This window comes from Dasypus novemcinctus, chromosome 1 (genome assembly GCF_030445035.2).
Source record: "Dasypus novemcinctus isolate mDasNov1 chromosome 1, mDasNov1.1.hap2, whole genome shotgun sequence".
In the NCBI taxonomy this organism is placed as follows: domain Eukaryota; kingdom Metazoa; phylum Chordata; class Mammalia; order Cingulata; family Dasypodidae; genus Dasypus; species Dasypus novemcinctus.
The window spans coordinates 129,082,042-129,106,516 of NC_080673.1; the positions used below are offsets into that span (position 1 = coordinate 129,082,042).

General features: G+C 34.3%; 1 protein-coding gene across 22 annotated transcripts in view; it reads left to right on the forward strand.

The window, feature by feature from the left end:
• The window catches only part of CCDC158 (coiled-coil domain containing 158), a 138,475-nt gene that overhangs the window by 35,761 nt on the left and 78,239 nt on the right, over positions 1-24,475 (forward strand). For 12 of the 22 annotated variants that reach the window (XR_011649144.1, XR_011649149.1, XR_011649145.1 and 9 more), the window contains 7 exons: positions 6,530-6,675; positions 13,550-13,767; positions 16,472-16,581; positions 17,132-17,459; positions 18,296-18,372; positions 18,845-18,955; positions 19,554-19,668. Coding sequence is in view for 16 of the 22 variants with exons in the window: in XM_071215964.1 (XP_071072065.1) it covers positions 6,603-6,675; positions 13,550-13,767; positions 16,472-16,581; positions 17,132-17,459; positions 18,296-18,372; positions 18,845-18,955; positions 19,554-19,668 (1,032 nt within the window). In the remaining 6 variants the exon portion in view is untranslated. Of the gene's footprint in view, positions 1-1,139; positions 1,223-6,529; positions 6,676-13,549; positions 13,768-16,471; positions 16,582-17,131; positions 17,460-18,295; positions 18,373-18,844; positions 18,956-19,553; positions 19,669-24,475 lie in introns of those variants that run through there. The other 10 variants (XR_011649146.1, XR_011649148.1, XR_011649147.1 and 7 more) reach the window with 2 other exon arrangements.

Consider the following 24,475-nt stretch of genomic DNA (forward strand, 5'->3'; position numbering starts at 1 on the left):
ATTCCAATCAAATAACCAGAATAGAATATTTACCTATCTATTAATTACTTGTATTTCAATATAAACCTGTTAAGCATTTTAAATCAAGCAGGAGTTGTTCATAATTTTAGAAGAGGCCAAGAGCTTACCTTTTCTTCACTCAGAGATTTCAACAAACACATGTAAATTCATGTTATGATCCCCAAATCAACAAAGTGCAGAATTTCAACAATATCATGACTTACTGAGGCTTAGCCTTTTTTCAGAAATCTTTAGTAATTTTATAAGCCTTATGCCTGAAAATTGGAATAATATTTTAGTACTTGGAGTGTCATGATAGCAGAGAGAAGCTGAATGATTTGACCAAACTGAGGATAGGTCAATCTAAACTAGCAAGAGTATAACATTTTTTATATATAAATTACTCTAAGTACATAAAATAACTAGTAGCACTGGCAAAGAGAGGTATTAAATATATTCTTTACAAATAAATGATTGTTTTAAAAACTGATTAAATAAACCTAAGTTGTCTTCTTTAGAAAACTCCAATTTTCTAAGAAAAAAATTTTCTCTCCTCAGGACTGCCCCTCTCTAATGACCCATTATTAATTAGTGGATACTAAATAAATGAGTTTATTACAGTCATCATCCTATACCAAAGTAAACAAATGTAGTTTCTATATCAGAATATTCTTATATCAAACTTTTCCTTTTTTCTGTCTTTCTTTTCCAACTCTCAATTCTAAATCTGCTTACCTTGCTCTTTATTTCTGTTTCCTTCTTGATACCATAGTTTTTAATATCAAGCAGAGTGGATTAGTGTATGATTTCCCAATGCTGGGATGTGATTCTTGCTGTCCTTCTCATTCCTTCATTCTTTTGATCTATCTGTAATTTATTATTACAATCATATTTTATGAGTTATAACATTACTCAGTAATTTGCCTTTGCTTAGTATCCTTCATCATCCTGAAGAATCCCAAAGTCATCTATACAACAAACATGCATAATGAAACTTGTTTAAGTGAGGGTTTTTTTCCCTTCAAATGGCAGTCTCTTTTATTTAGAACATCAGAATTGCCTGGCAATCTTGAATAACATTCCATTTGTTATAATTCTTTTTGGAATGTCTCCCTATCTACTACTCATTTCCTAAAATTGATAGCATGAAGCCTATTAAGGTAGAATTTATGTAATTGTAGTTTTGACAGATGGCACCTCAGTAAGCAAAAGGAAGAAAACTGTGAGTGAGATTTTAACTTGTACGCTTACAATCATATATTAATACAAAAATGATAAGTATGTGTGATCCTCTTCATCACTTTGATGGTTCTCAGCTACATTTTTTTAAAACAAGAATTTGTATTCATTAATTTGATTTACTGTTTTCTGTTTTCTACCTCATTAATTTCTGCTTTTATCTTTAGTATTTCCTTTCATGTGCTTTCTTTTGGTTTACTTTATTGTACTTTTCCCCTAACTTTTTGTGTTGGGAATTCATTTATATTCATTTCTTTCATTTGTATTGGTATAGGTGTTTAGGGTTAAGAATTTTCCTCTTTTCACTGCTTTAAATGTATCATTGATGCTGATATATAGTGTTTAATTATTATTTTTTAGAAATTCTTTAATTTCTGTCTGTATTTTCCTTATAAGACAGGAGTTTAATAGAAGGTCTTTTAATTTCCAGGCGGAGGGGCCTTTCTGGTTTTTCAGTTGCATTCTTCTTAACTTCTCGTTTTATGCATTGTGACCAGAGCATTTTGTTTGTAACATTTTTACTTTATGGAACCTACTGATCTTGTATTTGTGTCCTAAAATATGATTTATTTTTGTGAAAGTTCTCTGTGTACTTGAGGCAAGATATATTCTCTATTATCAAAGTGTAATGTTCGATATATATCCAAAAATGTTACCTAGTGATTATTTCATCTAAATCTTGCATATCTTTACTTATTTTTTGTCCACTTGACCTGTCTTGAATTTCCCTAAGGATTAATGATGCATGTCAAAGTCTCTCATTATTGTGTTTCTGGTTCTACTGTAATTTTTGTTTTATGTAAGTACTTGTTATGCTATTTGGATATGGATAGTTAGAGCTGTTACATTTTTATTGTGGATTTTCTTTTTTCCCCAGATGTGATAGTTCAGAATTTACCAAGAATCAAAGTTGGCTTCTGAATTCTGTCCTCTTTTCACCCATTTCTTGTTTAAAGCAATTTCTACTGCTCATTTTTTACCTTAAAAAATACGTTCTTGTAATATTTATGCCCTTGACATTGACCTTTTCTGTAGTAACAAAAAAAAATAAAGACCAGAACTTCTGCCTTTGCTTGTTTAAAAGAAAAATATTAAAAATAATAGTGATAATAACAACTTTGTTTTTACAGAACACCTGTAATGTACTAGATTTTAAATTATGTCTAGTATTCCTAAAAAACTATGAGTTCAGTATTATGCCCCCAATTTTTCAGATAATTATAGTAGTAGCCATTTACTGCACCACTTTTACTTTTTTATTTTTATTTTTTGAAAACCAACCCTTCCCCTTTCCCCTATTTCTTCTCCCCAGATAACTCTAATCTGCTCTCTAGCTCTGTGAAAATTTTCTATTTCTAGTCAGCTCTTATAAGTGATATCATACAATTTTTGTTCTTAATGTGTCTTGCCTGTTTCACTGAGCATGTTTTTCAAATTTCATCCATGTTGCATCTCGTCTCATAACTTCATTTTTTCTTATGGCCAAATAATATTCCATTGTGTTTATGTACCACATTTTATTTATCCATTCATTTGTTGATGGGCTTGGGTTGTTTCAAGCTTTTGGCGATTGTGAATAAGGCTTCTATGAACATTGGTACACATATCTGTTTGTGAACCTGTTTTCACTGTCTTTGGGTGTATACCTAGAAGTGAGGTTGCTGGGTCAAATGGTAATTATATATTGAACTTTTTGAGGAGCCTTCATATTGCTTTCCACACTGACTATACCATTTTACATTCCCACCCACAATGTAGAGTTCACTTTCTCCCCCATTCTCTCCAACATTTGTTATTTTCTTCTTTTTAAAACGTAATAGCCATCCTTGTAGAATGTATCTCATTGTAGTTTTTTTTTCTTCCCTCAAGTTGGCTCTGTTTGCTCGTTGTTTTTTGTTTTCTGTTTGTTTGTTGTTTTTCTCATTGTTTTGGTACATTGTCTATTTTTTTTTCCTTTAGGAGGCAGTGGGAACTGAACCCGGGACCTCCCATGTGGGAGTTGGGTGCTCAACTCCTTTAGCCAGATTTGCTCCCCTCATTGTAGTTTTCATTTGAATTTCCCTAAGGGTTAATGATGTTGATCATCTTTTCATTTGTTTATTGGCGATTTGTATATCATCTTCAGAAAAATGTATGTTCAAGTCCTTTTCTCAAGATTGTGACTTCTAACTTAAAGTATCCTTTGTCTTATTTAATGTTTTTTGGCTGGAAGTCTACTTAGTCTGGTATCAAGATTTGAACTTCTGTTTTCTTATACTTTTCATTGGCCTGTTAAATCTTTATCCATCCCTTTATTTTTAGCCTTTGTGAATCAGAGCATTTTAAGTGTGCCTTTTTTATACAGCCATAGGGTTTTGTTTTATGAGCAAATTTGAATTTCTTTTTCTTTTTTCAAAATTTTCATCCCTACCTTCGTTTCTTTTCCTTTTTTTTTTTTTTAGGAGGTACCAGGGATTGAACCCAGGTCCTCATACGTGGGAAGCAGACACTCAACCACTGAGCTACATCTACTCCCTCTTTTTATGTTTTTTAATGTGTGCTTATAATAAGCAAGGTAAGTCCCTTACAATTATAGACATGACTGTTGTGTTTGGTCTCAGTTCTGCCATTTATCTTGTGGTGTAATTACTTGATATATTATGTTGTATGTATTGTGTTTATTTGGTGTTTCTTCCTTATTTTTCTTTTTTAAGTTCTTTTTGCATTTAGAAAGATTTGGATTTTTATTCTAATGGTTACCTTTGTGTTAATACTTTATATTGTGCACCTATAAATCCCCCTTCTTTTTTTTTTTTTTTAATTACCCTTTTACTTTTTATCAGGTTTAAATGGTATTCTTTGACTGGTACCTGTTACCTTTGTAACAGCCAGTGGTCTTTTACTCCTCCCTTTTACCTTTTCTTCCATTTTTATTACATTCTTTCTACTTTGTCACAACATATAATAGTTATATATTACTCTTCAATGTCATTTCCCTACTCCTATTTTAGTCTGAGCTCTACAGTTGACAAATGTTCACTGGCAGATCTTAGGCACAGTTTTCCCAGTCATATTTTTAAAAATGTTCTTTTTCCTTTTTTCTAAACTTTATTTTGAAAAATATAAAACCTACAGAAAAACTGAAAGCTTTTCACCAGTTTTTAACACTGCCACATTTTCCCAATCATCTACTGGTTGGGGGAAGCTCATCCTCTGGTAAATTCCTTCAGAGGGCCATGTGCACAACATTCTGACATATTCAAACAGTTATTCTGTGGCTTTGAACCTTTTGAAGAAGATCTTGGCTGGATATAATATCCCTGATTCATGCTTTCTTTCCTTATAATTTTTTGAAAACACCTCTCCACTGTTGCCTTCCTTTGTATGTTGTTTTGGAATAATCAAAGGCCAGTCTAATCCTCTTGCTTTGTAAATTATTTAATCTTTTTTGCCCAGAGGCCCTGAGGATTTTTTCATAATCTTTGAAGTCTTAATCATTTTTCTAGAATATGTCTCAGAGTTGATCATTCTGGGTCAATTTTCCCTCGTATGGAAAATGTGTAGATTCAGGCCTTCCTTTGTTTCTGGAAAGTTTCTTTGGATTATAATTTAAATACTAGTTTTGTTTCATTGTTTTGATTTTTTTTCTTCAGGGACACCAGTTTCTTCTTCATGGAAACCAATTATGTTCTACCTACTTTGCATGGCTTCAATTTCCATCACTTCCTCTCTTTATTCTTTTTATTTCTTTATCTTGTTTTCATTCTCTTAGTTGTTTTCTTGATTTTCTCCAATGCCTTTATTAAGGTTTCATTACAATCTATTCTCTCTTGTGTCCTTTTAATTTAGTCTTAATTTCTGATATAATATGCCTTTTCCTTTTATTTCTTTCCTGAGTTCAGTCAACTCACATTTTATTTCTTCTGGTTTTTTATTTGTTTGTTTGTTGTCCATCTCTCTTTGTAGGTTTTATATTTCTGATTCAAGGTGCTTTTCTTCTTCTTCTTCATATTCCCAAGTGCTTATTTGAGAATATTTAATTCAGTTTGGAGGGTTCTTTTAGTTTTCTTTGGATCCATGTTTGTTTTGCGGAGGGAGAATTTTCATCAGCAGAAAAGCTTTTGTTCACATTTCATTCACATTTTCTGACTTTTTACAGTAGTTTTGTGTGGATGTACTCTGCTTTTCTGTATTCCTATTAGTTTCATGATAGAGTTCTTAGTCTGATTGCCCTCTTCTGTGTAGTTTCTTTATGAAAGGTGATGTTGAAGGGAAGAGGGTAGGAGAGTTGACATGTATTGCTTCTTTTTTTGTTTGTTTGTTTCTCCTTGTTTCCTAATTTCCCCTTCTCACTTGCTTTTTTTCCTTTATTCTGTGTCTCCAAGGAGGACACATATCTCTTTTCTATATCTGATTCTCCCTCAGAAGCACTACTTATCATCCCACATACTTCCAAACTCTTACCCTGTAGTAAGGACTGTAGTCTATCAAGTTTCAACCTGTGCTTAGTATTTTGGCTTTTATTGCTTCACTTTCTATTTTGGGGGGTGAATTTGTCTATGCTTTCTCTTATCTTCTGCTTCTTTTTGGTCTTTTCAGTCTTTCCTTTTCCATTCTCCACACCCATTTGTTTGCAGTGATGGTAAGTGGGCTGTAGGAATTCTCTTAGAAAAAAATTTCCTCTCACTTACGGGTAAATTGAAGATTGTGGTATCTCTGTATCCTAGTAATGCTAAATGTGTGGAGCCTATATGGTTTCATTTGTTCTCCTTGTTTGTTTTATGGTTATTTGGGGAAGTTGAGGTAGAAATTTTGAATCAACCTGTCACCATTTTTCTTCAAACCCAGAAGATCCCTCCTGACCTAATAAAAAATTGTGAGCACTATTTGATATCAAAGAAGTTTTGCAACTTTTATTAATGATTTTCAATTTGCTGTTTGATGATTTTTGCTAAGGAGATATTTTCTTACATTATTTGACATGGCAACTTTATGAGAGAGACTTAAGAAATAAGAGTGAAAAAAATCTGTCCCAAATCAGAGTGCTAATAACCATAATAATTAAAGTAATAGTTCTTTGATTTTCAGTTTGTCTTTAATAGGCCACTTGGCCATTAAAATCAGTAATTCTCACAATAAGATTCTCTTGTTAATTTTATATAATAACAAAAATATTTCTCTGTGAGTAAAATATGTTATGGTGAAAAATTATTGTTAAATTTCAAATATTAACAAAGTCCGTCCCTGTTCTTCTATTACTTTTTTTCACATAATACCTTATTAATAAAGATCAAATCCCTGTCTTTCTTAGTCAAGAACTGAAAGAACCAAACAGGGAAGCATTCATATTTCAAGATTTCTAAGAAGAGGTAGCAATAGTTAATATGGAACCAAAAGCTTGTGACACAAATAATGAAGATCTTTTATCAAGTAGTGGCGGCATCACATCCAATGGAGGTATGTGTTCCTTTTAAAACAAAATGGAAAAAAAATAATTAAGCAGACTTCGTAATAGTCAAGCTGCTGGGGTTTTTTGTTTGTTTGTTTTTATTTCTCTCCCTTCTCCCCCCGCCCCAGCCCCAGCCCCAGCCCCAATTTTCTCTTCTCTGTGTCTATTTGCTGCGTCTTCTTCTTTTTCTGCTTCTGTTGTTGTCAGCAGCATGGGAATCTGTGTTTCTTTTTGTTGCATCATCTTGTTATGTCAGCTCTCCATATGTGCAGCGCCATTCTTGGGCAGGCTCCATTTTCTTTCACGCTGTGTGGCTCTCCTTACGGGGTGCACTCCTTGTGTGTAGGGCTCCCCTACGTGGGGAGCAGCCCTGCGTGGCACGGCACTCCTCGCGCGCATCAGTACTGCGCGTGGGCCAGCTGCACACGGGTCAAGGAGTTCCAGGGTTTGAACCGCAGACCTCCCATGTGGTAGACGGACGCCCTAACCACTGGGCCAAGTCCGCTTCCCTGGGTTTTTTTTTTGTATGTCTGTGCAAGACACTGTTAGACCATGATCATGAGTATTTACATTTGTTGTTTATTATTCTTTTTGAGGAAGAAATTGCTTAGTCTTTTAAAAATAGAATATCTATACATTTTTAGCGTTGTCTTACATGATCCTTTCTTTGGTTTAAAAATTGTTTCCATGTTGAGGTTACAACCTTAACTTGTTTGAAACAAACCCAGTAACTTCCCCTTAGACCTTCTCTTCTTCCTCCAGTGTTTCTTGGCCACCCAGTCACCTAAACCATAATTCTGTTTTTTGATTCCTTTTCCCTCACCCACCCCTACATTAAATCAGGTACCAAGACTTGCCCTTTAAAAAAAATTTTTTTTAAGACAAATCAGTTTTATTGATACATATTAATAAAGCATACAGTTCATCCAAAGTGTACTATTAGTGGTATTTGTTATAATCACGAAGTTGTGTATTCATCAAGGCCTTGCTTTTTCTACACTCAGAAATGTATCCTGAATCCATTTTTTTAATTATTATTATGAGAAGTTACTTTATTTTTATTTTTTTAACAAATCAATTTTATTGATGCATGTTAATAAAGCATATAATCCATCCAAAGTGTACAATCAATGGCATTTGGTATAATCACATAGTTGTGCATCCTGAATCCACTTTTCCCTTTCCATTCCCATTACTACTATCCTGCTTCAGGTCCCCATCACCTCTAACCTGAATTTTTTCAAAAGTCAGGAAGACAAAAACCACTCTAGGTTTAATAAATTGATAGAATTTAATATAGAGTATTGATTACACAGGTGTTGCAAAGGCTAAAAAGCCTGCAAGGGATGAGACAACTCAGAGATTAGCAACTGAAGGAAGCTGCTACCTCCCCTTGGGCTAACAGGACAATGAGAAGAGGAACTATTATAAGGGCACAGAAGCAAAAACTAAAACCACAGGGAAGGCTTCCTGGAGGGAGATGGACACACTGAGGAGACATAATAACTGCTAGAAACCAGCACCTCCCATTGTGAACCTACTGGAAATTGGAAAAGGTGCCCGAGAAAAGTACTTCTCTACAATACATAGCAGAGTAGGGTAATGACAGAGAATGGGTTTAAGAGCAATCAGGCAAATGGTCTGCATAGCCTCTTGCTGCTTTCCCTACTTTCTCTCTCTTATCTAATTCATTGTTTTACTGCATCCAGATTTTCCTTAATCACAGGTCTGCTGTTTCATTGGACGACTAAAAATCTTTACTTTATAACGGTTTCGGCTTCTTAGTATATTCATGCCATTTAAAAATGCTATTGTCACTTCTACCCCACTATACTCATCTTCCCTGTTCATCTCGACTCCCTTACCTCCCAACATATATTTTATTCCAACACTCATTATGGATGTTGGCACTTGGCCCATGGATTTTCTCCACTTCCTTAAACATGTCATTATTCTGTAATATCCTTGTCCTCATTTAATACATCTAAGATCTTAGCCTCACAGCTCCTTAACCTTCAGTTCTTATGCTCTTTACCTTTACTCTAGTCATCAACTTTCTTATCTTAGATTTTATTACCAAGAACTATTAGACTTCAGAAATATAACCTCCTATCTTCTAGTCCTCTTACTTCCTTATTCCCAAAGCCCCTATTTTTCTATTTCATCAAGATAGTAATTCTCAACTATGGCCCATGTCAGAATCGCCTTTTGAGATTTTAAACATTTAAATGGCTTGGATCCATACCTGGAGATTCTGACTCAGTAGGTCTGGAGTGAGACTTGGGAACCTCTGGAGTGATTTTATTTTATTTTTTTTTTAGAGGCTCCTACAGTGATTCTGTTTTACACCAAGGTTGAGAACTACTGTTCTAGATTCTGTCATTCTCTCCTAAATTACCAGCTTCTTCCTATCTTTGTTTTATATCATTCATCATTTCAGCCAATCACATGCCAATACCCTCAGTTCACTTTTCCCCTTAGTTTTTTCCTTTTAAAGCTTTTATTTTGAAATAATGTCACACTTAAAGGGTAAGTTGTAAAAATAATACAAAAACATCATAGAGAACTCCAACATACCCCCTACCCAGATACCCAGATTTATCAACTTTTAACATTTTGCCACATTTGTTATATCATTCTATTATCTATCTGATTTCAAAACATTTGAGTAGGTTGCTTACATTATACTCTTGAACACATCCATATATATTTCCTAAGAACAAGCATATTTCACTTATGTAACCACATTAAGTACAGTAATCAAATTCAAATTCAAGAAATTTAACATTGATATAAAGCATATAGTCTATATTCCAATTTTTCCAATTAGCCCATAATGTCCTCTGGGGTATTTTCTCCTTTATTATTAGCTCCAGGACAGGATTATGTATTGCATTTAGTTGTCATTATCTCTTTAGTATCTCTTCTCTTTTTTGTTAAAGTAGTGGTAACATATACAACATCAAATTTCCTATCTTAACTACTCCCAAGCATTCAGTTCAGTGGCATTAATCACATTTACAGTATTGTGCTACATTTACCACCATCCATTACCAAAACTTTTCCGTCATTCCAAACAAAAACCCTGTACCCATGATATATCAACTCCCCACTCACCCTCCTTCCCCCAAACCCCAATAGTCTATACTGTATTTTCAGTCTCTTTGAATGTGCATATTCTAGTTATTTCATATAAGTGAAATCATTTAATTTCTGTCCTTTTGTGCCTGACCTATTTCACAACATGATGTCTTCAGGGTTCATCCATGTTGTGGCATGTGTCAGAACTTCATTTCTTATTCCAACTGACTAATATTCTATTGCCTGTATATAACTCATTTTTTAAAATACATTCCTCTGTTGATAGACATTTGGGTTGCTTCCAACTTTTGACTACTGTGAAAAGTGCTGCTGTGAACAACTATCTATTTGAAACCCTGCTTTCAATTCATTTGGGTATAAACTTCAAAGTAGGATTGCTGGGTCATATGGTTGTTCTATGTTTACTTTTTTTAGGAGCCACCAAACTGTTTTCCACAGTGGCTATACCATTTTGCATTCTCACCAGCAGTGTATGAGGGTTTCTCTTTCTCTGCATCTTTGCCAGGACTTGTTATTTTCCATTTTTTTAAATGCTCATTCATCCTAGTGGGTGTGAAATGGCATTTCATTGTGATTTTGATTTGCATTTCCCTAATGGCCAATGATGTTGATTATTTCTTCATGTGCTTATTGCAATGTTTATATTTTGTTTGGAGAAATGTCCATTCAAGTCCTTTGACATTTTTTAATTGGACTATTGTCTTTTTGTTGTTTAATTGTAGCATTTCTTATAAAGAAGTATTCTAGATATTAAGCCCTTATCAGACATGGTTTCTAAATATTTCTTCTGATTTTGTAGGTTGTCTTTTCATTTTCTTGATAATGACCTTGGATGCAGAAGTTTTTAATTTTGATAAAGTCAACGTTATCTATTTTTCTCTTCTGTTGCTCATGCATAGATTTTTTTAAAATTCAAAAGTGTTATGATGCATTGCTGTCACTATTGTTTTTCATGTTCAGTTATATCTGATTTAGTAGGTTGGAGCCCCTTTAAGCCGATTCCTGAATCTTTTTAAAGACATGACCCTACAAGACTTTGAGCTCTACATTGCTTTCTGGCATATTAATATGTTCCAGATTCAACCTTGTACTTTTCCCACCCCAGATCTGGAATCAGCCATTTCTCCTAAGGAACCCTGATTTCTTTTAAGAGGGAATAGCATTTAGAAACCTTTATCTGGTGTGCTAATTGCATCTAGGGTGCCATTGTGTCTAGGAGCATTTAGTGGGCAGAGCATGGAAATTTTTCTTTTATCTTGAGTTCTTACTCATAATTCAGATTCAAATCTAGCACCATCAGGTTTGTCCTCATCTTCTCCATTTCATATTTGTCTGTATCTCCCCTATAGGGAAAACCTGGTTTCCAACGACTCGAGTGTATTTATTCATTTCTCTTTTCAATAATACACACAGAATAGTTTCTGAATTATAATACGACTGCAACTAATAATAATTTGCCTACTAAGTAAATTTTACAATTTTTTTGTACTTAGACTATATCTGATAAAAGTGGTATAGTCAGAGTACTGTATTAAAAATTATTTGAATTCTTTTCTTTATGTATTATCAACTTAATATATGCTTGTTTATTTGTTTCTGTTAGTATTCCATTTCATTTTATTTATTTTTAAGATTTATGTTATTTATTCCTCCCCCACCTCTTGTTTGCGCTCACTGTCATGCTGTTTGTGTCCGTTCACTGTGTGCTTTCTTTGTCTGTTCATCTTTTCTTAGGAGGCACTGGGGACCAAACCTAGGACTTCCCTTTTGAGAGAGAGGCGCTCAATCACTTGAGCCACTTCAGCTCGCAATTTAATTCAATTTTTTTTTCGCTTATTTTTTAATATGTATAACATTTGGCTCAAAAGTAAAACTTGATTAAAAGTACACTCAATAGAGTCTTACTCCCATCTGTATCCTTTCCACTGCATCCCTATATCCCTATAGATAATTTTTTGACTTTTTCTCCCAGTGTTTCTTTTTAGAAAATTAAGTGAATGCTACATACACACACACACACACACACACACATGCATATTCATGTACACATATACTCTTATTTCCCCTTTCTTATACAAAGAAAAGAAATTAATCTCCACCTCTTAAATGGGCAGGTATCAAAGAATTTGTAGACATATTTTAAAACCATCACATTTTTCTCTCTGGCCACAACAAATTATTTTCATTATTTTCATAGGTAAAATACATCCACCAACTCCCAACCCGCCTAAAAGTCTCTTCCCCTTTTAGCATCAACTCAAAGTCTATAATTTCTTTATCTAAATTAGCTTCAGGTGAGACTGAAGCTCCTCCGTTGTAATTCCTTAAGTACAGCTCTTCCTGTAGAATTCCTCTGAATCTAAGGAACTGTGACATCCAACATAAAATATTCAGACAGGCATTAGACAACTGCTATAGACACTTCTATTCAAAAAGGGCAAAACGGGGAGCATGTGGGTCCAGAGCAGTTCTGAAATTCATTTGGGCACAGAGTGGCCATTTCTTGTAGGACTCAAGTCCTGGGAATAATTCTCCATGGTCTCAATAATTCTCCATGACTCAAGTCATGGGAATAAGTCTCCTCTGGATTTCTGGGTCTACGTGTGATCATCCTTCCTTTTGTGTGAAAGGTAGTGTATGCTTTCAGCTGAGTGGTTTTTTCAGGCTCCTTCCCGTCTATGGAAATTGGGGGTTCAAGGGCCTCTTTTCAATTTGTATTATCTCTGAACCTTTCAGTCCAAGCTATGAGTTTCTTGAATATAATTCTCTAAAACCTTTGAGTCTCCTGTTTACTCTTACTTGCTTTCACTTCCTTTGTCTTTCCCTTTAAATGTTAGTATTTCCTCAGAGTTCTCATCTTGGTCCTCTTCTCTTTTCACTTGATACACTGTCCCTAGATGATCCCACTGACTCCAGTGATTTATTAGGACTCATATACTGATGATTCCCAAATCTTAATCTCTGAAGCAAAACATGCTCTTGAACTTCAAGCCCATGTACAGTATTTGCAATTCAAACATCATTACTTGGATTTTATTAAAGCCAAAAACCCAAGAACCATACTTGACACTTCCTCTCTTGCTTATTACATATATTTCTCAAATCTGTGCCTTTGTTTCTATGCCACTGCCTCTTTGTTAGGTAATACATTTGCTATTTCCTGCCTTTACTGTTGAAAACCTTCTCATTCTGGTATTCTCCATCTTCAGTTTTATCTTCATCCAGTCCATTCTTCACACTCAATCTAGAGTAGCCTTTTCAAAACACAAACCTAGTTATGTTACTCCCCTGCTTTCAAGTTCTTTAATGATTTCCCAGAGCTTTCAACTTGAAATTCAAACTCCTTGCCATAACTACAAGGCCCTTCAGGATCTGTTATATATATTCACTCTATTTGGCCACCTCATTCCTTCTACCCAGAATATGCCATGCTGTCTCAAGCCTTTTGACTTTACTTATGGTGCTCCTAATGCCTGCAGTGCCCATCTTCCTTTCTCTTCCCAGTACTGGTTAATTCTCACTTACCTACACTTCAGAACTCATTTAGGTCAAGCATCAGTTTTGCTAGAACTCCCTCCTGCCCCTTTGTCTGCATCTCCCTTCTACCCTGTGCTCACTTCTCTCAGAGAATTTTTCATCCTTTTACTTGTCTGTTTTCCCCATAAGACGTTGAACTCTTTAAGGCCTCAGTAAGGGAACCACTTAGCATAATGTTTGCCACAACATTATTTTATGAATAAGTTAATTTATGAATGAATTAATGAATTATTTAATATTTAGGTTCGTCAAGTCCATTTTTTATGTCATCTATTCGTGGTACAATAATTGAAAACACATCTTCAACTGGGACTTTGACACACATTCCTTTTCTCCCTAAATATGAAGTGGACCTTGAATCTCATCGGAAAATCATCTCTTACCCTGGAAAGGAACACATTGAACGTGTTTTGGAAGAGTATTCACATCAAGTCAAAGATTTGCAGAGAAGACTAAATGAAGTGAGTTGCTTTCTTCTCTTCCAGGACCTGATACCACATGGGGGAAGAAAGTGAGGCACATTGCTTGGAATAGAACCTAAATTTCCTGGAAATAAAAATTAACAATGATTTATTGGTTAACCTTGTTAAATTTGACCAATGCCTTCTATTTCAATATTAAAAGTCAGATTGATTTAAAAAAGATACCTATTTCCTTTTGTTGATATTTATAATGCCTTACTTTCATGATATAATTGTAATGAAACTTGAATAGCTCAAAATGTTATCATTAGTAATATTTATCTATAGTTATAATTAATAATTGGTTCAGGCCTGCTGTCTTATTCTATCTTGTTTCTCTTTACAAAAGCAATGGCAGAGGGTAGGTTTTTAGATACTTGTTATTGGTTTTCCCCCTCCCCCCCTTGTTGTTTGCACTTGGTGCCTGCACTCTGTGTCCATTTGCTGTGTGTTCTTTCCACATCTGTTTGTCTTTTCTTCTTGTCTTTCTCTTTTAGGAGGGACTCGGAACCCTGGGACTCTGGTGTGGAAAAGAGGCACTCAGTTACTTGAACCACCTTATTTCCCTTGCAAGCTTGCTAAATATTGTGTAGGTGTTCTTTGCTAAAAATTTCAAGTGGACCTGATGTAGAATCAAACTGGCTTTAACCAATAGTCTGGATGCCAGTAGTCTATAGCATAAAAGTCAAACTTCTACCTTTTTACATAAGCCTTTGTGATCTAACCTCTCCCTGTATGTTCAGCCTTATCTGCTACCTTTCCCCCCTATAACCTCTCCATTCCAGCAATAGCAACCTATTTGCTCTTTCTTCTAGGTATCATGCTATCGTAGACCTTCATGACTTTACTTTTGTCTTCCTGGGACTCTCTAGGAGTCTTCTGACACTTAGTTCAATCTACATTCATTTCTCCTTAGGTTTGTCATGTTAACTATTTTCCTGAAACTGCTGTCACTACTTTTCTAGTTGGGTCCATGGTTTCCATTACTCACTGTTTTCTGTCTTCCTTTTTCTTAATCTACTTCCTCATTTAGTCAAAACACATCTTCGAGTAACCTGTTCAGGAAAAAAGTGTGGATGATACATTTTATGGATCCTTGCTTATCTGAGAATGACTTATTTTACACATATACTTGATTGATAATTTGGCTGGGTAAAGATAAGTCATTTTCTCTCAGTCTTTTGAAGGTTTTGTGCCCTTTGTCTTCTAGCATTCAATATTGCTACTAAGAAGAAGTTGTCTGTGTGATTCTTGTTCCATTGTAGATAATCTGTCTTTATTTAATTGATTTATATAAAGAGATTTAGGGTCTTCTCTTTAACTCTGAAATTCTGCAATGATGGGCTTAGGTATGGATTATTATTTTTTTAATTCATTGTGCTAGTGACTCTGAACTCCTTCGGTCTAGAGATTTGTGCCCTTCAGCTTTAAGAAATTCAGTTGTGTTTTTCCTTTGATAATTTCTTTTCTTCTCTTTTTCTGAAGCTTCTCTTAGTCTGATATTGCTTCTAAGGTTAACCTCTGTACCTGTTTAACTTTTCTTTCAAAAATTTTATCTACTTTTTCTACTTTTGAGGACTTTCCTTGACTTCCAACATTGAACATTTTAGTTCTGCAAACATATTTTTAATTTCCAAGAATACTTTCTTGTCCCCTATCACTTCTTTGGCATAGCATCTGGTTTGTTTTATGACTATAATATTATCTCCAATTGCTTTGTGAATGCAAGGTTTTAGAAGTATTCTTCTATTCCCTGAATTATCTATCTTTATTTCCTCTAGACCTTTTTTTCTGGGTTTTTGTTTGTTTAATCTTGGTGTCTGTTTTATCAACTGAATCTTTCTTCAGGTGTTCAGTAGTCTTTGGTTTTCTGTTCATGCTTATACTGTAGCATAAGGTAGTAAAAAAGCAAGCTCTCTATAGGCAGAACATGATAGCTTTGCTTTAGGATGATTAACTCTTTAGGATGATTAACTCTTATGCTGGGAGATCCCTAAGTGTCTGATTTTAGAGCTCTTAGTCAATTTCTTTCTTACAGAACACCTTAATTTGGGGGCTGTGTTTGCCAACTGCCAGATATTTTAAGTGGGTTGGAGGGAAGGAATTAACTCTTACCTATATACAGAAAGTAGAGAAGGAATTAACTCTTATCTATATACAGAAATCCAATCAATTTTCCTGTTTTCAGAAACAAAACTTATTCCAATCTCTATCTTGAGCCAGAAGTCAGATTTTGTTTTAGAAAAAAGTGTTCTGGTTTTAAAGTAGAGAGTGGATTTAAAGCATCCTAGCTTTGAGATAAGGAGACTAGTCAAGAGTTATAACAGTAGTCTAGGTGAGAAGTGATTAATTGGCCTTGAACCATGGCAGTGGTGGGGGGAAGGAAATGCACATAAAAATAAATTAATAATATGCAATGAATGTGCCACAATGATGAAAGAGGTTGTTGATGTGGGAGGAGTGAGTGGGGTGGGGTATGGGGTATATGGGAACCTCTTGTATTTTTTAATGTAAAATTTTTTGTGATCTATGTATCTTTTTAAAAAAAAGACAAAAATACAAAAAATTTTTTAAAAAGAAATAATAGAGAGGCTAAACAAAAAAATATATAGTCTTTTGAATTTTATTAGCTATAAAGAAATGTGTTCCTTTAATGAATACTACTTTGTATGACTTTTTTATTTTTTATTTATCTATTTTTTAGAGCAATGAATTGCATGAGAAACAAAAGTTTTACTTAAGGCAGTCAGTCATTGATTTACAAACAAAACTTCAAGAGATGCAAATGGAGAGAGATGCCATGGCTGATATCAGGTTCATATTTGTTATGTGAAATTATTATTATTATTATTTTTTAAACTCTGCTCTAATTTTATTATAACTTTGTTTTGTTTCCACTGAATTTATTTATTTATTCCCCCCCCCCATTGTTTGCACTCACCATCTGCTCTCTGTTCTTCTTTTTTTAGGAGGCTCTGGGAACTGAACCCAGGACCTCCCAAGTGGGAGGGAGGCACCCAATCACTTGTGCTACCTCCACTCCCTGCTTGTTTGTTTCTCATTGTGTTTCCACACTGTCTTTCTTTATTGCATCATCTTGCTGCGTCATCTTGTTGTGTCACCTGGCTGCGTCGTTTTGTTGCTGCAGCTCACCATGCCAGCTCACTGTCTTTCTTGTCCTCCCCTGGAGGCACCGGGAACCAAACCTAGAATGCCCCCGTGTGGTAGGCAGGTGCCCAACTGCTTGAGCCACATTTGCTTCCTTTATTGACATTTTTTTAAAGTTTTATTCTTTGTAGTATAAAATCACTGTGTGAATATGAGCTGTGTAAGTATTATTTCTTTTCTTTCATTTATTTCATAGACGAAGGGAGAGTCAGTCCCAGGAGGATTTAAGAAATCAGCTTCAAAATACAGTTCATGAACTGGAAGCTGCCAAATGCCTTAAGGAGGACATGCTAAAAGATAGCAACGTACAGATGGAACAGCTAAGAAAAATGATGCTTAGTCATGAGGGAGTGCTTCAAGAAATCCGATCAATCCTAGTTGACTTTGAAGAAGCCTCAGGCAAGAAAATATATGAACATGAGACCATGTCTACTATCCACGTCCGCAACTTGGGCTCAGCTATTAGTAAAATCCTAAGAGAATTAGATACAGAGATTTCTTATCTTAAAGGGAGGATATTTCCAGTAAGTGGTGAGAACACTACTTAAATTTTAAATTAAAATCCATTAAGGAAAAGAAAAAAAAAAAGGAAAATCCATTAAGAGAATAGTATTAGGTCTCTAATTTTTTTTAATTCTGTAAAGTAAGGCAAGTACTCAGATTTGTTCTCTGCACAACAAAAATTGTTTCCACAAAGATCTCTCACTTTGGGAAGTGGACTTGGCCCAGTGGTTAGGGTGTCTGTCTACCACATGGGAGGTCCGTGGTTCAAATCCCGGGCCTCCTTGACCCGTGTGGAGCTGGCCCATGCGCAGTGCTGATGCGCCCAAGGAGTTCCCTGCCACTTAGGGGTGTCCCCGCATAGGGGAGCCCCACGCGCAAGGAGTACGCCCCGTAAGGAGAGCCACCCAGCGCAAACGAAAGTGCAGCCTGCCTAAGAATGGTGCCGCCCATGCGGAGAGCTGACACAACAAGATGACGCAACAAAAAGAAACACAGGTTTCCGGTGCCGCTGACAACAACAGAGGCAGACAAAGAAGACGACGCAGCAAATAAACACAGAGAACAAACAACTGGGGCAGGGAAAGGGGAGAGAAATAAATAAATAAATAAATCTTAAAAAAAAAAAAAAGAAAGATCTCTCACTTAGTTAAGGAAATTAGTCTGATTTTCCTGTATAGTTTCATAAAATAATTTATAGCCAAAGTAAAAGATCTGATAAAATTCAGCAAATGAATGTATTTGATTTTAGTATTACTTCTGTTTGCATCTTCTAAAGCATTTCTTTAGTTGGGAAATAGCTAAATTTTCCAAGCATTATGTTTGCCAGTCCCTAAATCAATGTCTCTTTTGAAACAAGGTAGAGGATCAGCTTGAAGCACTGAAATCTGAATCACAGAACAAAATAGAATTACTCCTTCAACAACATCAAGATAGGTAGGTTTCTGACTGAGGTGTAGAAAATTATAATGAAATTGAACCAAAAATCTGCAGTCTCTCATCGATGGTTTCAAAGTCTGAACAGCATTGAAATATAAAATCTGTTTTGTTTTGTTTTGTTTTTCTTAACTTGACTTGAGCTAAAATTTGGCATTTTTATAGTGTTTATCATTTAGTGTAAATATTTATAATTTTTTTGTTAGATGCTTCCCTAGATCTCACTAGGGGTATCATATAATATATGATTTTTGCAGTTTATTACCATTGTAACATCCCAAAAGTTCTGAATTCCACAGAATGTAAATAAGGGATTCTGGTCCTGTCTTAGAGACTTTTCATAAAAAGAGTAGCATATTCAAAACCAAAGCATAGCACTAAATTTGAGAGTGTTGAAAATCATTAATTTGGGGGATAATTTATAATCAGGCAAAATCTTCTGTACCAAATGACAATTATCACATTCTTATAGGATTGAACAGTTAATGAATGAACATGAGATTGAAATAACAGGACTTACTGAAAAAGCTAGCAGTGCTCGAAGCCAAGCCAGTAGCATCCAAAGTCAACTGGAAATCATTCAGTATGTATGCTGATGGTTTGAACATAATCATTTATCTTCATTTTAGAGATACTATTTTAATTAATTTCTCTTCTAAGAGCTTTTAAAATGGCATAATTGCACAAGAAAGTTAAACTATTGTATCTTTCAAATAAACAGAAAAGATAACTTAGAAAATATATGACCATATCAGAAGTATTTATTGCAAATATTTGGGCCTCATAGGATTGAATGCTAAGTATTGCTCATATTTCAATTGATGTGATAAATACACCACATTATATACATAAACACATACAGGCATATGATGTATATATGCGTATTTATATTCATAATGATTTGTGCTGATGTTTTTTAAATTTTTACATGGACATTTTCAGTCACACACAAAGTTAGATGGAAAATAACTTTAAGAACTCCCATATGCCCATCACACTTCTTCAACAATTAGCAACATTTTGTGGCTGAAGCTTTTAAGAAACAATTTTGGAAAATAAAACACTATTGGTCTAATAATGCCATATGAAATAATTTGTGTCTAAAAACTAGAGTACCCTTAGGTATCACACTTATTCTTAGTTTTCTATTTGCTTTTCTTCCCCCTCTAAACCCTTCTTAGAGAACAAGCAAGAAACCAAAATTCAATGTATATGCGTCAGCTTAGTGACTTGGAATCCACTGTTTCTCAGCTACGTTCTGAATTAAGGGAAGCCAAAAGGATGTATGAAGATAAGGTGAGTTTAGATTTTCTTCTTCACTTCTAAAGACTATTATACACAGGTTCAATTTTATATATTTTAAGTTTATTTTAAAATGAGTAATCAAAGTAATCATTTCAAATTAAAAGCAGTGTATAAGAAGGATCAGAAGGCTGTATTATGTCAAATTATGTTAAATTATAGGTAAACAATATTTAAAGTGTATAAATTAATTTCTTCTTAGAAAAATATTTTTGAATGCTTCAAATAAGTTTCTAAAAATTTTTAAAAAACAAAACCATCTTGTTTTTACAGGTTTAGCTTTAAATTCTTGAGTACAGCTTGTTTCCCCTTACCACTCAATACTTTTGGGTTCTACCTTCTCTCTAACTTCAACTCCTAATTTTATTAATTATCATGTGGCTAGAAAATTGAACTGATTAAAGATCAGCCCAATTAAAAATTATTAGGAAGATAAGTCTTCATCTCATCATATCATTCCACGTAAAAACAGATAATAAATATTTGATATTTTGATGTTTCTTTTCTCTCACTTTCTATAGCTAAAGAGAAGCTGTTCAATGCTGTTAAGAACCATTTATCCAGACCCCAGCTTTTGTGAATTTCAACCAGTAGAGACCCTAAAATTTAAGCAAAAAGCACCATTCTGAGGGGCTTGTGTTCTTTAGTCCCTGTGAGCTGGATGACCATAAACCCATTTGCCTGGGAAGGTGCCAGTTTACTCCTGCCATTCTAGTGACCTGTGTTGTGAATACCACCTTTCATTGTTGTAAGAGTCTTAGTTTGGAAGATAAATTCTGTATCTAGTCATCTTACTATAAGAGACTCTTAGATAGTCACTCAGAGACAATTTAGTTATAGTTCTACCCACCACTGTTAGCCAGTCTATCACACCTTAGCTGATTTGGAATGTTAGGACAGAAGCTACAAGATTTCCTTATAAAATAACTCAGATTCTCTGGGTAACAGAAATATAAAAAAGCTCCATATGGAAAGAGGCAATTGAATACCATAATATTATTTCTTCCAGACGCCTCTGGGTAACCCTTCATTTAACTACCACTGTCTGCCCTGTGCTGGCCCCATAACAGGGCTGATTCTCCTCAGTTCTCCAGTTTACTCTGTGACACTGCCAGGACAAGGATGGAAATTTTAGACATGACTTCACTAAAGTCTAAGCAATAAAGAGTAACATGAAACTGTGTAATCTCAGTTATGAGATTTTATCTTTTACAGCAGTGGCTTTGAAACATTTTCAACCACAGCCACAGTAAAAATACAGTTTACCTTATGATCCAGTGTACACATAAAACACGATACAAGTTCACAAAACAGTACTTACTACTATTACATGTGATGCTCACTGTATTCCATTTTCTTCACATGCTGATTTACAACTCACTAAATTGATTCCTTGATTCTGGTGGGTTACAGTTTAAATAACACTGCCTTACAACACATCCTTGCTTAGCTCTTAGTCTAAATCCTCATGGCTAGGTCACTTCAGCCCCTGCTCCCTACTAGCAGCCTTAAGGAGCCGTAGCCTTCATAAAAAATAGACCCAAGAAACAAAAACCCAGAGAGAAACATTTGTTCTTTTCTGCCTCTCTAAGGCCTACTTACTGGGCTCTTCTTTTCGAAGGTCTAGCTTTCCTTTTGATTACTGATAGCAGGAATGTTTACCCCGTTGTGGGAAGACCAGGTCTTCCTTATGTGTTCCTTATGGGTGTTATGACCTCACCCTTAAGACACAACAGGGTGGTCATTATTTCAGTAGAGCATGGGATGGGAGGAGGCTTTATTAATCAAATCTAGTGGAGGTAGGTAAATTGGTAGAAGTGATAACTGCCAGTCTGATAGCAAGAGAAGACCTAGGAGAGCTGATGTATTACAGTCAAATACAATATCTGATATGCACTTCATATGGGAAAGATTAAATAGTCATGGTTTATTGACAAATTAAACACTCTCAAAAGCCACAAAGTAGTAAATGAAGCTCAAATCACCTGTGCTTTTTTAGGTAATTCGTAATTGCTGTAGCCTTTCACTATATTATTGTTTGGAAAAATTATCCCAGGTGTTCATAAGCTATCACCTATTTTGGCTATTTAGCATATGGTCTGATGTAGTGTCATGTAGATCAACTCTAAATTTGGGCATGGTGGGAAATTTCAACAAATTTTGCAACATACGTTTCAAAGAATATAAAACAGTTCTGAGTTCATATAAAAAAATTATATATTTAACATCGTAGTCAAATAAGCATCCAGAAGAATGACTACAAACTTTTTTTAAAAGATTTATGTATTTATTGACTACAAACTTTTTATATAAATGTTTTTGGGTCATATAAATACAAACATATTGGAATCATGGTCTTTTTTGCTCCGGTGTAAACAATGGATCACCAAGAATTCTGACAGTCTTAAATAGTAAATATTGAAATAGAAATAAGGGGAACTATCAGTTTTCACTCTTAATTATTTTAATCTAGATCTCTGAGCTTTATATTATAACATACTGAACCTAACAGAGTTTGTGCCTAGTTGCTAGTTAATTAGGCTTTCTTAATAGTAACTATTAGTAACTCCCTATTTAAGTCAGGGAATGCAGATATTATTATTCTGTCATGTTAATATGAAGTTAAATATCCTCTGGTGTGAAATAGCATTAATACATGTTAGAATGGTGCAAGGAAGATCAAACAGGTTAACATAAAAAAAGGTTTCATTTTGGACTCATGAAAAATTCTACTGTTAGGAAATGTTTTTTGTTATACTGATTTGAATATAGAATCTAAAAACACAATTTTTTCCTTAATTTCTTTCATTTCCGTATACCTTGATTTTACATTGCTAAAGCCTATTAAAATCTTAAAATCTGTTTTCTTTACCTTGCTTCAGGGTACATTAGCATATGCTATCCAAATATTAATAAGGGAAAAAAGTACCAAGGAAAATAATACATAAAAACTATAACTGAAAGTGAGATTTGTGTGAAAAAACAACACATCAACATATTTGATCAGGGCAGTAATAGCATTTTCTCATGAGGTCCGATTCCTTCAGAAAAAAAGTTAATTTTTTTTTAAATTGATGATATGACTTTTCCAACTATAATGCTTACATTAAGAGAAAACTTTTAGCAGGGTAATGTTTCTCTTCAGGTAAAAAATATTTTCAGGTTGGTGAAAATAAAAATTGTGTTTCAAAAAAATTGTAGATGTAGCTTTTGTTACTTACAAAAGTGTTTTACTGTAATGCTTTTTCTATTCTTCTCTTTCTATTTTAGGAGAACCTCCAGAATTCCCCTTTACGAATTTGGACCAGTAGAAGCTGTCACTATTGGCTCTGTAGACTTGGCTTTACTCTTAACTTTCGCTTTTTGACAACAGAATATCTCATGATCTTGATTCTAAGTTTATTTTCCTACTTTGAAATCAGTTGGGACTGAATTTGGTACTCAAAAAGTTAAGATTTAGTAGCACTGGCTCTATAAACTGTGCAGGAAGATTCTGTCCAAACTGTCTTGCACAGTTCTGCCAATGCACCTCCATGCTGACCTATAGCATCCCTTATGATCCCATGTCTGTGCTTTTTGAAGAGTCAAAAAGAAGAAATTTAAAATTTGGTATGATTGGGTAAAATCTCTAAAATCACTGTAAGTTTAGAATGAGATCCCACTCATTTTTCAGGGATCCAAACCAAAAAGTAGATTCATAGATGGTGAAAGGGAAAACCAGTGCTGCTATTTAAAAAGAAAGAAAAAAAAAAAACAACCTTTAATATATCTCAGATGTCAGTATTTATTCTGGATATTTTTAAAGCCCTCTCTTTACAGTATTTTTTTTTTTTTTTTACAGCTATTTGTATCAGCTCAGCTGCTACTTCAATGGTTTTCCCTTTCACTCTCCATTTATCTTTTTGCTTGATTAATTTATATAAATATTTTACTCTAAAAAGTGAAAGGTAAAAGCAAGCTATAGCAGTTGAGTCAGTACTGACAACTACAAAAATATGTTCCTACAGGGGTCTGGAGGAATTTCTGATATTTAATAAACTTAGATGGGAAGATAAGACTTGCCTCTTCTCGTGTTTTCTTTTCTTTCTTTCTTTTTTTTTTTGTCTCATAGATTTGACCATCAAGTTTAATGTTATGAAATGGTCATCTACAGTTTTTAGAAATAAAAACTGATATAAAACAGCAAAACTTAATTTAAGCTTTTAAAGGACGTATACTAATACTTTGCTCAAGGATAGTAGTTTATGCCAGACTAAAAGTAGAAATTACTCACTTTTATTATATGATTAATGTTTAAAATTGAATATGTTTTTGTTAAATTTATAGTTTAAACTATGGTCTGTTTCTCTGGCCATATTTTTTTTTCTAAAGAGAGGTATAAAATAAACATTTTATTCTAAAGAGAGGTATAAAATAAAAATTTCAGCTTTATTAATACTGTTCTCATGTGAATGGATATTACAAACAGAATTGAAAGAAATTGAGAGCTCCGCTAAAATACTCTTCAAATTATAGATGAAAAAAATTAAGACTCAGAAATTATGTTACAGAATTTAGACCAGGACCTGAGGTGTTTTCCTCTTAGCTTAATCATTTTGCCTCTCTCATTGTGTCTGTCTACACAGTTCCTGCCAGGTTACTGTGATAATTCTGTAACAGTAAAAGTTTGTGTGTTTTTTTTTTTAAGTACTCAGTGTTTTACTAAATGTGTGTTGATTTAGTCTTTCCTGATAATAATAGAACAGGGGAGATTATTTCAACTGATATTATTAATTTTTCTTAGCAAGTTACTTGTGCTATA